The sequence below is a fragment of the Mustela nigripes genome, chromosome 12, assembly GCF_022355385.1.
Source record: "Mustela nigripes isolate SB6536 chromosome 12, MUSNIG.SB6536, whole genome shotgun sequence".
Lineage (NCBI taxonomy): Eukaryota > Metazoa > Chordata > Mammalia > Carnivora > Mustelidae > Mustela > Mustela nigripes.
In genome coordinates, this window is record NC_081568.1 from 51275008 (window position 1) to 51291775 (window position 16768).

The window sequence follows — 16768 nt, forward strand, 5'->3', positions numbered from 1 at the left end:
GAATATTAACACCCTTAAAAAATGGACAATTTTTAAAGATTATCTATGCAGAATTGTTTAAAAGTTAACTGTGTGACTATACTGTCTTTTGTGAAATCCAGTTAACTTATAGTCCTAAGTAGCAGAAAGATTCAATAATTATTTTAAAACAAAGGCTTTGGGGCACGTGGGTGCCTCAGTGGATTAAGCCTCTGCCTTCAGTTTAGGCCATGATCTCAGGGTCCTGGGATGGAGGCCCACATTGGGCTCTCTGCTCAGTAAGGAGCCTGCTTCCTCCTCTCTCTCTCTCTCTGCCTACTTGTGATCTCTGTCTGACAAATAAATAAATAAAATATTTTTGTGGAGGCCAAGAAAAATCAAGGCCATCCCACCTCAGGTTTAGCCTTAGCATAAGTACTTAGCTCCCGCAGCCATCTCAGACCCCTGTGCCCCAGGGCTGAACATTCCCCCACCCTGCTTTGGTTCCAGAGACCCCCCACCCTGCTTTAGTAACAGGAAGCCCCACCCTGCTTTGGTTCCAGAAACCCCCACCCTGCTTTAATAACAGGAACCCATAAATACTCCTGCCCTAACTAAGCTCGGGGCCCAAGTCCCTACTCCACTGTGTCGGGTATACTTGGGCCCAAGCTTAAGCTTGTCGAATAAACCCTTGAGTGACTGCATCTGTGTTGGCTCCTTGGTGGTCTCTCAGATGGGAAAACTCTGGTACAACAATTTTTAAAAAATAAAATAAAATAAAACAAAGGCTTCATTCTGGGAGAGATAAACAGCACACTCTCTAAAACACTACTTGCCTGATGTTGATGCTTTAGAAATTAGAAGGTAGGAATAAATGGGTCTGTTTCCACAATAAGGTCACCTTTGGATTACGTATATTACAAACCATACTATCCAATACTTCCTCTTAGCAGAATAATAATGCAGAATAAAACAGCCTTTAATTTCCATTATGATTGACTATTTCTATTTTCATGGAAAATGAAAAACCTAACCCAGAGAGCATGAGACAAAAATATAACTTCGTATGTATTTTATTAAATCCTCTTTAAATCTCTATTTTGAGGGACATTTGGGTGGCCCAGTGGGTTAAGCGTCCAACTCTTGGTTTTGGCTCAGGCCATGACCTCTCAGGTGGTGGGGTAAAGCTCAGCTTCAGGCTTTCTGTGCTCAGCATGGAGTCTGCCTGAGAGTCTTTCCTCTTCCCTCTTCCTTCCTCTTTGTGCTCTCTCTCGTAAATTATTAATTAATTGAAATCTTAAAAATAAATGCCTACTTCTAGTATGTTTGGTAGTATACATTATATATTAGTGGATAAATAAAGCCAAGTAGATGGATTAAATTCTCATGAGGAATCATCATTTCTATTCAAAATAAAAAATAAAATAACTGAGTGAATCATGGCTTTTAAAAACTACCTATTTAATTTTAAAAACTTCATGGAAAAGTCTACAGATAAACATTTTAAAAATGTTTTTGATTTGATGGTCTTGTACCAATTAGGCACTGAATTATTGATCTTTAGAGGAGCAATCTCAAGATGCTTAATCACTGAGGCCTTAGGATTAAGCATACTTCCAGATTAATAATGAGGCATCCATAAATAATTTACAGGAAGCTATTCAGTGGGATTGTCTCTATTTGAAAATGTGCAATACTAGTATTACTAGTCTCCAATTAAATAGCTACCTTTCTAACCAAAGAATAGCTAAATCATATTACCCTGAAATGTATATTAAAATATAAGTATTTCTGATTTTTTTCAGACATCTTAAAACTAAATACTTGATGGAGCTATTATTAATTTACTCATAGTATCAAATATCGTGATAGGTGTTTATCCCTCCCCCATTTCAAAACCTTTGTTTCAACTTTTGTTCTTTCTAAGTATTTTCATCATCTGGTTCAATAAAACTGGTATGGTAGCTCCAAAGGACATTTCATAAAAATAAAAGAAAGCCAGAGTTAGAAAATGTTTTTCAACATCTTCATACTTCCTTTAGCATCACCTGTCTTCTACTCCTCTCTTTGTGAAAATGCTTCAGATTCTCTCATCAAGTCAGAGCACTGACTCAAGAATTTCCAGTCTCTTCTGCATAGCAGCCAAGGTCCTGTGCAATTAAGCCCCACCTTATGTGTTCATACCCTGCATATTCATACCCTACACTGCACCCTACTACTCCAATCCACTCACATTAACTGTAAAATCTGACTAGTTCTTGGTTTCTGCATTTGTAAAAGAAAGGGATAATACAATTATCTAGCTCATAGCATTTTTGTGAACATTAAATGAGATAGCCATTTACACCCTGAATTTATATTTTTGTAATATTATTGTTGCTAACATACAATAACTTTCTTCATGTTGTCTGTACCCTATTACCCTTTCCCACAGAACTGTTCTTATTTTCCATCTATTCAAATCACACTGATCCTGTTTGTTTAGTTCAACTGTCTCCTTCATGACGTCTTCTTCTACAAATCCCACCCACTCTGACCATTTAGCTCTTTATTGTTGCAATTCCACATTATAACTAGAGGCCAGTCAGTTGTTGTAAAATTCCTTTAATTAGTGATTATATTAGCTTCCAACTTCACTATAAAATTAGTGTTCCTCAAACAGTGCCCTTCAGATAGTACCTGTGTCAGTCACATAGAAAGCTTTTAAGCATGCCGATTCCTGAACCTCATCCCAGTCCTACTGAGTCAGACTCTGGATATGGACCTAAAAATAGAATATGAATACTAGATTCAGATGATTCTACTGCATAGGGAAGTCCAAGAATCACTGTAAAAATTTGGTTCTCAAATTTTTATTTTGATTCTTCTCCCTGGAAGACACACCACTCTCTTCTCCCACCATCTGAAATATTCTTTTTTCTATCTATCATCACCTTCCTCTTCAGGCAGTAAGATTAAGGTTTCTTGACTCTAGACTTACTTAGACCCTGTGTAAGAACCATTTCACGTCCTTTCACAATCCAGTTGAATTAACAGAGTGCTACTTAAGTTAGCACTCAATAATATTTCCTTGTAGCTTGATGTCCTGTAGTCCTTTAATTACTGCTTCAACAAATTCATCCAATCCATATCTGTTGAGCACCTATTGTCAGGCATTGTTGTAGGTACTGTCAATGCATCTCTGATCTTCTATGGCTTACTTTTGTGTATCACTTTTCTAAAATATTTGTAGGTTCACCTTTAAAACTCATTAATTGTTGCTATTGTGTTAGGAGAGAAGTTATTTTATCTTCAATTGCCAATTACTTCTAAGTTAAGACCTCTTGGCAAGTAAGTGGGTGGTAAGTGCCAAATTATAGAGCAAGGAAAAATGAGACTTGGCAATAAAAATGCCGATAGAATGTTAAAATGAGCACCAGCAAGAGCAATGGGCTGAAGACATTCCTATATTTTTCCGTATAAATAGGAACAGGATAATATAAACCAATTTCTCTCCTTGTTTAATAAAATGTGTATTTTGTAAATAAAATGCACAACTAGAAGCAACATATAAATCTCGTGTTTGTGGGCACCTGGGTTGCTCAGCCAGTTAAGTGTTTGCCTTCAGCTCAGGTCACGATCCTGGGGTTTTGGGATTCCATCCCACGCCAGGCTCTCTGCTCATCAGGGAGACTGCTTCTCCCTCTCCCTCTGCTGCTGACCCCTGCTCATGCTCCTTCTCTCTCTTTCTTTTTCTCTCTCTCTCACACACACACACAAATAAATAAATAAGTAAATACTTAAAAAAATATATTATGTTTGTGTCTTTTAAAAACTCATAACCATCCTTCCTCTTATTCTTCTTTTAACTGCTTTAAGTGTTTTTGTCATCTGAAAAATATAAGTTGATTTTGGAAAAACTAAGTAATATCAAAATAGAAACAGAGTAAAGAATAGCTGTGTAAACATGAGTCAAGTTGATTTAAAAATTTTTTAAATTTTCCATTTATATGCTATTTAAATCCAGTTCTCTATTTTATATCTGATTTGTATATTATTGTTAATGGTGCATAAGTAAAAGAAAATATGTTTATTTTCAAATAATCAATAGCTAGAATTATGACTAATAATCTATTAAATATATTTTTAAATTGCTTTTTGAAAAAATAAAGGATGAACAAAAAATAAAATGTCAGTATATTTATATGTATGTTTGTAAGATCATGGAAAAATACACATCAGTTCACTTAGGTGGTAGTAGAGATCTGTATTTTTTTTATGAAGCATAAGTCTGTAAAAAATATTCATTACGTATTAAGTGAAAGTGTAAATTATAAAATTTTCTCTACAAAATAACTGGAATGTGTCAAATATGAATAAACAAAGAGATGAGAACTAGAAGGTAATATAGACCAATTAGAATACAGTTTTAATGAAGTAATGGGGATGTGGATAATTTTTGCTTTCAATGTTTGCTAGCATTTTAAAATTGGTTTTGTGACAATGTACCTCCAAACATAAATGTACATAGTGATTAAGCAAAAGATTATTGAGAAAAACCTCAACCACAAATCTTCTCTTTTCTCTTTGGTTGGAGATAAAACCACAATACCATTCTTTACACCAGTGGTTCTCAACTGGGGACAATACCCTCACCCTACATGACACATTTAACAATTTCTGGAGACATTTTTGGTTTTCACAACAGCAGAAGTACTTCTGGAAGCTAGTAGGTAGAGGCGAGGATGCTGTTCAACATCTTACAAGGCACATGACAGCCCCCTAACAATAAAGAAGTTTCTGGTCCAAAGTGACAATAATGCTGAGGGTAAGAAATCTTGTTATAGAATGATCACCAAAGAAATCAGTGCCGTTCCCCAAAATTAATACACACACATGCCCCTCCTTTATAGCTAGGAAAAACACTTTGTCTGACTTCCATTCTTGAAGGAATTCCCACAACCATTTAATTATTTGAGTGGGGGTTGAGAGGAGTACATAGAAGTACCCATGATGCACTATAATATGAAACCTGAGAATCTTCCTTTTGCCTGCTGTCTCTTGTAGAGTAAGCCTATAATCCTATCTTTATTTCATGTCATAGTTAAGCAAGAGCATTATTCAGGGTATCCATAAAGTAACAGCAAAAAAAAAAAAAAAAAAAAATTGTCCTAAAAGTCAACCAAGAAAAAAATGGATTTATCAGCTGTAGTATAAAGTGGCATAGATGTTTAAAAATAGGCAAGTCTTCTAGAGATATAATCTTTATAATGAGTCTCATTGATACTATGTGGGATGGAGGAAGGAAAGATCTGGGAAAAAAAGAAAACCGCCTTTAAGAGAATTATTTGCTGGAGCAACTTTTCAGAAATCAGATATCAGAAAAATGTGTTCTCAATGGAAAAAAAGTTCAATTGAAGATGAGGTCTTTATAATAAAAAAATACGGGAAAGGGTGTGGTCTTTTCACATAGTGTCCACCCACAGGCATAACCACTGAGTTTATGTTTCTTTTTTTTTCTTTTTTTTTTTTTCTTTTTAAGATTCTGTCCATTTATTTGACAGAGAGAGGGAGAGATCACAAGCAGGCAGAGCAGCAGACAGAGAGATGGGGGAAGCAGGCTCCCTGCCGAGCAGAGAGCCCGATGTGGGGCTTGATTCCAGGACCCTGAGATCACAACCTGAGCTGAAGGCAGAGCCACCCAGGCGCCCGAGTTTATGTTTCTTAAACATACCAGTCAGTATTTTCTGGCATTTATTGGCCTTCATGGTTATCTGACAGATTCTTTTGGAGCAACAAGAAAATTATTAGATAATTTTGCCGTACCCATTCATAATGAAAGAAATTATGAATCAAGAAATATTCTAGGTTTTTCAAGATCTTATGTAAATCTTCTTTTATTGCATGGTTTAAATTATGTACAATAGATGTAATTTAATGTATTAGTTTCTCAAGGATGGGGATCATTTCTTTTATTTTATATACCCTGAATAAAGCACCTATTTGGAATCACTTAAATAAAAATTAAGATTTTTTTTTAAGGTGGATAGAGTGAGGAATGTCATCTTATGAAGGATTAGTTTATCTGGCCTATCCACTGTTTCAAAAAAAAAAAAAAGAAAGAAAGAAAGAAAAGAAAACAAATCCTGAAACAAAACAGTGTCCTCAAAGGATGAAAATGATTTATTTATTTATTTATTTATTTATTTATTTATTTATTTTTAACGAGGCCTTGTTACACTTAAAACTGCAATAGAATCATATGGCTAAGATTAAGGAATGTGAAATCAGTCATTTGCTATCTGTATGACCTTGAACAAGTCACTTAACCTCTCTGGGCCTCAGGGTCCTCCTTTGCAAGTAGGTTGATAGTAGCCATCTCACTGTTTTTATAGGAAGATTGCATGAGATAATGTAAATCAACAGGATAGCTATGTGAGTTAAGAACTCAATAAACATTAACTATATTTTATTATATTAGTGTTAGGATGATAATGGAAAATGTTGGCTACTGTACAGAAGAGGAAGAGTGGCGGGAGAGTGGGAAGGAGAAGAAGAAAAAGGAGAGAATGTAACATGCTTGCCAAAAGTTGGGTAAGAGGGTTTCTAAGCATAATGTGTTTAGAATTAAGTATGCCATAACCTTCGCCATGCTTCATGCTTCATAGCCATCCTTCTGTGTGTCCCAGCTAACCTCACCTACTCACCCCTTCTCCAGAGTCGTTTTAACCTCCTCTATTCTCAACAGAGACTGTCTCCCATGTCAGAGAGAAGAGAGAGGTCTTCCATCAAGCAAGCCTCTAGCATCCTGTCCTGCCACTCTACCTATCCCTTGCATTGTATCTACAACCTACTCCCTTCTAAAGGAAACTTCTCCAAATTATATATCATTCTTTTTAGCTCTTTCCCTACTTCAGTTCAGATCCAAATTTTTCAAAAGTATTTTTTCCAACCACTAAAGCTCCTTGATGTTTACCAGAGACCTCTTGTTACTACTCTAGTTGGGAGCTAAGTCTCAGAACTTATTTCATTTACATTTTTTTTTATTTCTTATTTTTTTTATTTTTTTATTTTTTATAAACATATATTTTTATCCCCGGGGGTACAGAACTTATTTCAATTAATCATTGTGGCATGTGACACTGCTAACCACTTTCTTCTTCTTTTGTTAAGATTGATTTATTTATCTGAGAGAGACAAAGACAGGCTGAGAACATGGGTGGGGGAGGGGCAGAAGGAGAAGAGAGAGAATCTCAAGCAAAGTCCCTGCCAAATAAGCAAACAAGGAGTCTGAGGCAGCCTTATCCCACAACCCTGAGATCATGACCTGAGGCAAAACCAAGAGTCAGAGGCTTAACCAACTGAGCCACCCAGGTGTCCCACTTTCTTCTTTTTGAACCTCTCTTGCACCTGAGTTTCCAAAACACTCTTACCTGCAGGTTCTCTTCCTAACTCTCTGATTACGGCTTAGATACTTATTAATCTTTGTGGACTCCTTTTCAGTATTCCTCTATTTAAATTACAGCTCTCGCCAGATCTCCATTTGTCACTGTCTTGTCACTTTCCCTATTTAATTGTACCCATTCATACTATTATAAATACTACTTATAAACTGACTATGTCCAAGTTCATTTCTCTAGTCATGACTTCTTACGTGGCTCTAGACTCTGTATTTTCCAATCTCCCATGGGAGATTTCGCATCTGTAGAAAACTCAACACATCCCAAGCTGAGCTCGCTGTCTGTCCATATGCCTAATTCCCCACCCCATCTCCAACTTGGCTGCTCTTTTCGTGTCCTCTGTATCAATAAATAGTGCCATCAGAAATTGGGATTGACCAAGTCCTTTTCTTCTACCTTGTAAATGCCCCTGTTTTTTAATCTTTTCTTTTATATCCCTGCCTCAATTCATCAATTCTTCCCGGATTTTTGCAATGAGCTTTCATCTTCTCTCCCAACTTTACATTTTGCTTAACTGTATTTCAGAAGAATTTTCCTGAAGTGTGAATCTGTTCATGCAATTCTCCTATTCACATCCTTTCATGGGTCCCTGCAGTCCTCACAGCAAAATTTAAACTCTTCAGCAAGCTGCATAAATGGCTTTATAGGCTGATCACTGCCTATGATCTCCATACCAGCTCTTATCACCTCCTCACTTTCACTCCCAACTCCAGCCATTTAAAGCTACTTGCAAATCCCTAACCCCATTTATCTCTCCTGTGCTTTTTTTTTTTCTTTCTTTCTTTATCTATGTGCCATTATTTTTGCTTGGGACATCTATCCACAGCCCTCTAATCCCATCCTCACCTAGTAATTTCTATGTAATATCTGATTCTGCATTCCAATATACCCTGTGTATTTCGTCCTTCAAAGCATTTATAATCCTGCACTGTGGTTCTTTCTACATTGTTTAAACAGTGAATGCCTTGAGTTTGAGGCCTATGAGTCTATGTTCTGTTTCTCCACATATATGGTATGGTGTTCTAGTGAATAATAAAAAATTGCTGTTATGAAAACAAATAGTTCACCCAATATCTGTGGCATTCACCAGGAGTCAAACATCCAGCCAACCATTGTGTACAGAGCAAGATCTATACACTGTAATTCTGTGTATAGATACACAGGGGAGATACACTGTAATTCTGTCTATATGCAGTTTATAAACATGAATCAGGAAGCTAGAATGAATATGTAGCATATATAGCAATTTGAAATGGCAAATATCAAACAAATGGTGAAACCAACAAGTGACAAAGGAACACATGGGAGATACAGACCACTAGGTACTCAGTTGACTACTCATAAAAAAAAAAAGTTTTAGAAAAAAGATAGATATAAGTACAGTAAGAGTCTGCAGAAGAATTAAGAATAGTGAACACCTAGATGCTAAGTCTCATGAGGTCAGAGGACAAATTGATCTTGTTCACTGATCTGTTTCTAAGGCCTAACATGGTTGGATCATAGTAGCTGCTAACTAAGCATTTGTGTTGAATTGAATTTTAAACTGTGCATCTGTTGATGCAAGAAAACATCTGTTTAAAAAAAAAAAAAAAGCAGCACTTTTTCTCTTTCGCCATTCCATAAAAAGGTAATTTGTGTGTGTGTTTACTAGAACTATTTCCTCAAAAGTGAAATATTGCTTCACTCTTTGGTTGGCAAATGTGTTGTTTCAAGATGGAGAAGTATCTGCTTTAAATGAAGAGAAAGCTATTTCGGTCCTTAATTCTCAGAGCCAATTTTGGATCTTAAAATGCACTTTTCATCAAAGAGTCTTAACAAAAAGATTCCTGCCAATGTAACCAAGACATCTAAAAATATTTCATTCTAAAGCCAAGCTTTCTGCTCAGGAGCATTCTAATTGAAATCACATTCTTCCAAAGATCTAGCATTGGGCCAATAGTCACCTGAGTAAGCTATCATCCTCACCTTCATGAGTAGGAACTCACAACTGCATGATATTTAGGAATTCTGCATTTTCCTTATATTTATGCTGGATTTCCAAGTTTTCCAGGAACTTCTTTGTACTCAACAGAGCTATTACACTAAACCAAACCAGCAACACATATAACTGTGGGTTGGAAGTCAATTTAACATGTCCCCCCTAATTTCAAACATAAAGAAAATTGAGACCTGGTAATATAAATTATTGACCCAAGTACATTAAACGCACAGTTAGAGTAGACAGTTTCTTGAGTGATAGCCTGTTATTCCGTCTTCCACATAAGTTATGTTCATAGAACATCAATACCTTCACATATGTTGTTTTATTAATTCTAATTGTCACTAAGTAAAATGGGACTATTCCTCCCCTCCAACAGGTGAGGAAATTGAGCTTCATCTGTCTTTGAATTCCCTCAGGATGACTGAGCAGCAGAAGCAGAACAAGAATTCAAAACTCCTGACTTGGTTCAGATATTATTATTATTGTGATTTACTAGGAGCATCAAATTGACATGGGTCTTTTCCTTCAGTACAAATGAGTCTTTGACAATCTATATGACACAGTGTCTACCATCCCTCAAATATACTATTTGCTATAGTAAAAGGAAGTTACAATTACTAGAGGTTGCATGTCACAAAACATAACATGCATGTTAATTAATTTTGAGGTTTTATTTAAATAATCAGTCATTCTTTCAGAACTAAAAATGATCAAAAAGATACTAATACTTTTAAACCTGTATACAGAGGACAATATGCCATGAACATCTTCTTCTTTTTTTTTTTTTTACACACCAGTGATGAAATTTCCCATCTGTTGCTTCAAATCAAATAAGCATATCTAAAAATAAAATATCCTGCAAAATTTTTTTTTGAAGGATTAATTTAAAGTCACTCTGACTGTTAGCTGAAATGTGTTAATTTTTCAACAAGTAAAAATACGTCTGGACAAGTCTACATGTGTTAGCAGTAGGCTAAGAAAGGAATCTGGTATGGGATTTTTGACACTTGGTTCTAATCATTAATGCTGCAGTACTGGCCTATTTACAACCTGACATTTGTTTTTGCACTTTCAACATCCCATGATTTTTCAGCAACAGTAAATAGCTTTAAGAGATGACACCTTGCCTTAGCTGGTGTCTATATTTTGACTAGCAGGTCTTGGCATTGTGTCCAGTTCAGATGCCTTTCCAAAATGCTGCATGCAGGTAAAAGGTGAACAAAACTTAAGAAAAAAAAAAAAAAAAAACGCTACTCTAAACATTTGGGTGATATAACACATCTAAGTTCCTAGTTGACCTATCACAGCAACTTCTAATCTTCTCATCATTTGGACTCTGTTTGGACTCTGTTTCCTAATTTTTCCATAGAATACCATTTTGTGATGTTGTTATGTAAAAAAAATAATAATAAATCAAAAGGAGTCTAATTTGACTATATGTAGGACACAGAACAATACCTGATTTCTAATCACTCTGTTTCTAGCAACACAATTTAGATTAAAATGTTTGGGACTTGGGAGGTACTCATTTTAGGACATTTTTTTACTTTACTCTTTTTTTTTTTTTTTTTTTTTTTTTTTGCTTCACTCTTGTTGGCAAATGGTAATGGTTATGGTAAAACTCCAAATTTAAACCAATGAAAGACCTCCATAATCCCACAAAAGTGAATATTTGTATATCTGAGAGATTAGTTTCCCAAGGATGACATATTCTCTAGACAACAGGGGATTTTCATAACGTGTGGGAAATCTGTAGTTCTGAATGACCCAATACTGTCTCAGTCTGTGTTTGTATCTTATATATCAAAAACCTTACCAATAAGTAGAATAGAAGAAGACAAACATTAAAACATGGCTGAAACTGTTGAATATTCCTTGGAGTAGTCGTGAGATGTTTTATAACCTTGTGATACCTCAGGATTATCAACTGTCTTTGGAGAGTGTATAGGGATAAGGCTGGTGATTTGACTTGCTCTCTATTTGAATTCTGAGATATGAAAATTTGCATAATGTTGAGAGCCTATCCACTACCTAGCACTTTGGCTCTCTTGAGTTAATTAGTAAGTGTCTTAACTTTCAAGTCCTGATGGCTGGCTTAGAATTGTTTTTGCAGAAAACTTTACACACAACATCCTCTGATTTAAATAGTTCATTTCATTTCTAGGAAGAACCATGCCACAACACGATCTTCTGAAATGTTCTGTGTACGTTCAGGATTGAAAGTAACACTCGCATCTTACATTCAGGTGTGGCCTTTCTAGAGAGACTTTTCCAAAGGAGAAAACTTCAAAGACACAGAGTAGAAAAGTCACTGGAAAGACAAGTAGCAGCCCAAGCAATCTGGGGTATCTGGGACACTTGTCATTGTTTGGTACGTCTGTAGTGACCCAAGGTAGGCAGCAGGGGGCGCTCCTGCATGAAGCAAACCCCCCACAAGTGTCCCTGTTTGGGAACACGGAGGCTTTTTATCTTAGCATTTGCCCCAAGTCCAACAAGGTAGCCAATAAAAAGTGCAGTTGCCCATAAAATGTACGACCTTAGGATATACAGTGAAAAACCTTGCAGAAGTGACTAGCTAGGGCACATGGGTCTGAGCTTGCTTTTAGAAAACAGGGTGACCAATTTTTGTAATTTATTTTGGTGGGCAGCAGACTTTAAAAGAGCTGGTGAACAATTGTAGGAGGAGGAGATTGCCATCAGCTGTAAAGAAACCATCTCTGAAAGCAACAAGTGGACATCAGTATCCCAGGGTCATTTAGTCAGCCTCTTTGTAACCATTTAGTTTATAGTTATATTCCCTGTGCAATATCAAATCAAAACCCTTCCCTCTTTTCCTGACCCCACCCCAAACTCAGAAAATCCTTGATGAATCTCGTTTCCCACTAAACCTTAAGAAATGTGGCTTCTGCAAGGGATCTTCTGCATGTGGCTGTGTTTTGTACGTGAATTATGATGCATTTTACTTGCTCTGTAACAATTCCCAGGTATCCAAACCAGGTAGGAAAAATCCTTAGGGACCAAAAAACGATGGCTTTGAAACCTCAAACACAGTGGGCTTCAAAGCAAAATCCCCAGCCCTCAGCCCCACTTCATACATATACTCATGCATACACCATCCCCACCAACCGGCTCCTTTCCACTTACTGTCCCCAAATAAAGGTCTGCGGAGATAAAACCATGAACCTCAGTACTCACCATATTAACTTCGGAAACCATATCAATGCTGGCGATGTCAATGTTCATTCCCACAGCCACAGGGGGACCTGTGAACCAAGATAGCCAGCCACGTGATTTCTGAGAACTTCATTCATTCTCAGCAAGAGCTTTCCCTGGGCATGGGGTATTCTGCCCCAAATGCCTCCCCCACTGCTCACCCTTATATTCTTCACTTCTCTGCTCCTTTTTAAAAGGAGTGCCAGGCACTCCTCTAGGAAATGCTCTATGGAACGTGTACACACGTGCCCTCCTGTAAGAGGGATTCCAATTCTATCTACATATGTAGATGTCTCAGTATGAGAAAACACAACTCACAGAAGTCAGAGGAACCAGTCTAGCCTGAGGGAATTTTTATATATTGCACTAAAACCCCCTCCTCCTCATTCTTTCCCGCCCCCCTTCCGTGCGCAGGTTTTAACTCTTTGAGTTTCGGAAGAATCTAAAGCAAAATTAAATGGGCATATCAGTGTATCTAAGGCTGCAGCAAGAGGTACCTAGCCCTTCTCCACTTACCCTCCCTGCCTTTTAGCCCTCCCCAACCACTTCCCTCCCCACCCCCCCACCCCCGCCCCACACAGTGGTGCTTCCAGGTCTGGATAATATCCAGATACCAGCCACTTTAAACCATTGCCAGAACTCTTCCAAAGTAGGCGGGCACAGGGGATTAATGTCACTTTTCAACCAATTGCCTGCACATTTTGTTCTCAAAAATGTTCACGATGGCCTCCAGTAAGCCAGGTTCTCTGGGCACACAATTAGCTAAACTTAAAAGGGTTGTATCTTAATGAAGCAAAGACAGTGAAGCAAAAGATTTCAGCAGTGAAGCTTAAGAACAGCAGTCACCTATACACTCTAAGAGGGTCTCACTGAAAGACCATCAGAGTGCTGGATAGCAACAAATCGGCTTAAGTTTGGATCACTTTGTCGATATGGTAACGGAGAGACACATTTCGCTATACCACATGCGGCCAACAATGAGGGAGAGGGAAGACACAGCGCGCACAAAGCTCACAAGACAGCTTAGGCTATAGCTGGGCTGTTTCTTATTTCCAAGGCAACCCCATTACCTCCAAAATCTGGTCTCAGACGAATGTCATAGCCTTTCAGGAGTCTATCCACTGTCTCTTTAACCAGCGACATATTACTAGGGTCATTGACACTAAGGAAAGAAAAGACAATAAACAGGCATCAATAAGGCAGCAGGCACATCGTCTTCAGCATTTATCTGATCCTCACTACAGATCCCTGCTCACAGAGGTATGCAGACAGAGCCCTTCAAAGTGAAATGAAAAGGAGAAATGCTGGGCACACTTACCTCTGCGCACAGACAGCGGCGATTATTAAGGGGAATGACCAAATCCCAAAGTAGCCCTTTTTCCGGACTCTCCACATCCCTTTAGTTTTTGATGGGATTGAGGGTTTCACTGAAGAGAGGAGATCCAACTTAGTCTGCCCAGTGCAGTAATTCTAATGTGAGGCGCATGCGCACGGTGTACCAAAACATCAAAGGGGCAGCAGCGGCTGCCTGGGACCGAGCAGATTTTCTTGCTAAGGGGAAAAAAAAAAAAAAAAAAAAAAAAAAATTAAAGGGGAAAAAGGAAAAACATATATATATATAAAACATATACATATTTGAATAATATAAGAAAGTCACCCCAAGGAGGACCCAGAGTAAAATCTTTGTTTTCCTTTCGTTAAGACAAAACAACTAGAGCCTCTGGTAAGTTTTGGTAGTTCCTGGAGGCAGTTTTGTACCTCACGGGTTTTTGGGGCGTGTTTGTGTGTTTCCTCTTAAATATGCAAAACCAGACAGGGAATTTAAAAGACAGCAGGTGTGGACTGCTAGTGGAAATGGGTTGCCTGGGAGCCCACTTCTGGTATCAGCAAGCCTAAGAGGAGAGTAGTTTGAACTTTATTTCCTGGCGAATAGCATCCCCTGCGTGGGGCGAGATTTGTGCTGGAGATGGGTGTTGTGCGGTGAGGATGGGGGGGGAGGGACGGTGGGTGCAGCAGTCCAAGGGGGAGGGAAGAAAGAAACCAATGGGAGAAGTGCTGAGCAATCCGTCGGATTTGGGGCGGGGGGGGGGGGGGGGGGGGGGGGGGGGGGAGGGGGAGGGAAGGGGAGTAGAGAATAAGAAAGAAACGGAAAAATAGAAAAAGAAAAAGAAAGGAAGAATAAAATGATGCCTGGTCTCTTCTAGGAGTCAAGGAGCAAGCTTTTCTTCACTACTCACGAGCGGTTTCTTTCTCCTCCTCCTCACCCTTTGCCCCCTATTCCCAGAGAAGAAAACCTCGGGGTCCCGGTTTCTTGCCGTGTGACGTGCCTGACCCGCTAGTCCGGATTATTTATAGAAGGAGGTGGGGGGGGGGGGCGAGGGGAGCAGAAAGGCAAAGCTGTCTCTCCAGGTTTCGGTCTGATTCTGCATTGGGAAATTATTAGTGGGGAGGGTGGGTTTTGGATGAGGGGGTGATGGGACTTGTGAGCGTGGGGAACGCGGATGGCTAGAGCCAGACCCTGGGTGCCGGGGGCGAGAGGGCTGGAGCGGCGAAACGGTGCTGCAAGGGCAGGTGGCCCTGGGGGGGCACCCCTGGCGGACCCCCCCCCACGCCCCCTCCTAGCACGCGCACAGGCGCGCGCACGTGCAGGCACTCTCCCAACCCGCCTCCCGCGCCTACTTACCTCCCGGGCCTGCGCTGGCCGCCCACTCCTGCCGCGGGCGGAGCCGGTGCCCCCCGGAGCTCTGTCCCAGCCGGAGAGGGCGAGTGGCGGCTAAGGGACACCTGGCTGTTCTGGGGCTGAGTGTGGCTCCGGGTGGCAAAAGCCAGAGCGGTCCCTAGAAGGCAGCAAAATGAGGAAGGGGCCTAGGGACGCCTGGGGGCCCGGCGTTCTCCCTCTCTCTCCGCTCACCTCGCCCTCGCTCGCCTCGCCAGTGCCGGGAGACACTCTTGAGACCCCGATGCTGCCTCTTCCCTGCCGCCCGAGCCTTTGCCCGGCTCCCCAATGCCACCGGAACCCGGAGGAGGCAGCGAGTGAGCTCGGCGGTTGGAGAGGGAGCGAAATACTCAATTCACGGCCGAAATGTTTCCTCAGCTCGAGGGAGAGAGACGTGCCGCGGGGGCCAGCAGCGGCTACAAGGCTGGGGGTTCTGGGTGTGCGAGGGAGCCCGAAGCCAGGACGCCTTCCTCTCCCGGTACTCCGAGTTATCTCGGAACGAGGGAGGAGGGAGGAGGGGATGTAGGGCAGGTGATGCCGCTGCCCCTTCCCCCACTCCTCGGTGAGGAACGGGAAAAGCCAGAGCCCAAACCTACGTTCGGGACCCAGAGCAATTTTCGCTTCTAACTCCTATTGCTGATCATTGCTCCCCATTAACTGAGCGCCTACTACTTGCCAGGAGTGCTTGATTAATTCTTACAACTGTCCCAGGATTTAGCCATCACCTCAGTTCCCTCATAGGGATTTAGAAGCTGGTGCGCTGAAGCGAAGCGACTTGGCCAAGGTCACCTAGTAGGCTAGAGGCGGAACCCGAATTGAACTCCAAAGCCAGTGTCCCTAACCAAGACTAGACAGCCTTCTTGGCCCCTAAGTCCGAGACCATGCCGGCTGCCGGCTCTCAGCTGCCGCAGAGCTCCCGGGGCCCGCCGAGCCGTCGGCGGCTCCGGGAGGAGCCGGAGCGCCAGGTTCCAGGCTTGCCTGGCCCAAGTCTGAACCGAGGGGAGGCTCCCGCCGTAGTGGGCCCGCGGCGCTCCGAAGGCTGACAGTCCCCGCAGCACCCGGGACTCCTCGGGGTCCTGGTCCCAGCCAAGCTCCTGACCCATTTACCTCTTGATCGCCTCCCTCCCTGGCCCGCACCCCGCCTAGGTCAGAGGGTCTTCCTGGGGCGGCTCTGGGGAATGATTCCTAGGCGAGGGTGGAGGCGGGAGGGCTTCGAGGAGGGAATCCGACAGCTCCCCTGTGAGGGAACGCGAGCAGAGAGAGCTCTGTGCCTTCACTAAGGGAGTTTCTGAATGTGAGGCAGGTAAAACAACGCCATAAACCTTGCGGTTCTACAGCCTGGCGTTCTGCGGAGCTCCAGGCTCAAGGAGTCCGCTGAGGGGCAGACTGGGAGACTGAAGGAGAGAGAAGAGAGATGAAATCCTTAACTCTCCCATCTGTAATTATTCCGGTTGAGAGTTT

The 16768-nt window shown here is 40.8% G+C and overlaps 1 protein-coding gene across 5 annotated transcripts in view; it reads right to left on the bottom strand.

Annotated features, from left to right (window-relative positions):
* Positions 1 to 16484, bottom strand: part of GABRB2 (gamma-aminobutyric acid type A receptor subunit beta2) — a 239303-nt gene extending 222819 nt beyond the window's left edge. Inside the window, exons 1-5 of one of the 5 annotated variants that reach the window (XM_059417298.1) lie at positions 16415 to 16484; positions 15275 to 15428; positions 13910 to 14142; positions 13662 to 13753; positions 12574 to 12641 (exon numbers count right to left, since the gene is read on the bottom strand). In XM_059417298.1, coding sequence (XP_059273281.1) covers positions 12574 to 12641; positions 13662 to 13753; positions 13910 to 13986 — 237 coding nt within the window. In that variant the 5' untranslated portion in view covers positions 13987 to 14142; positions 15275 to 15428; positions 16415 to 16484. Of the gene's footprint in view, positions 1 to 12573; positions 12642 to 13661; positions 13754 to 13909; positions 14143 to 14828; positions 14918 to 15274; positions 15919 to 16414 lie in introns of those variants that run through there. The other 4 variants (XM_059417296.1, XM_059417300.1, XM_059417301.1 and 1 more) reach the window with 4 other exon arrangements.
* Between the last annotated feature and the right edge of the window lie 284 nt (positions 16485 to 16768).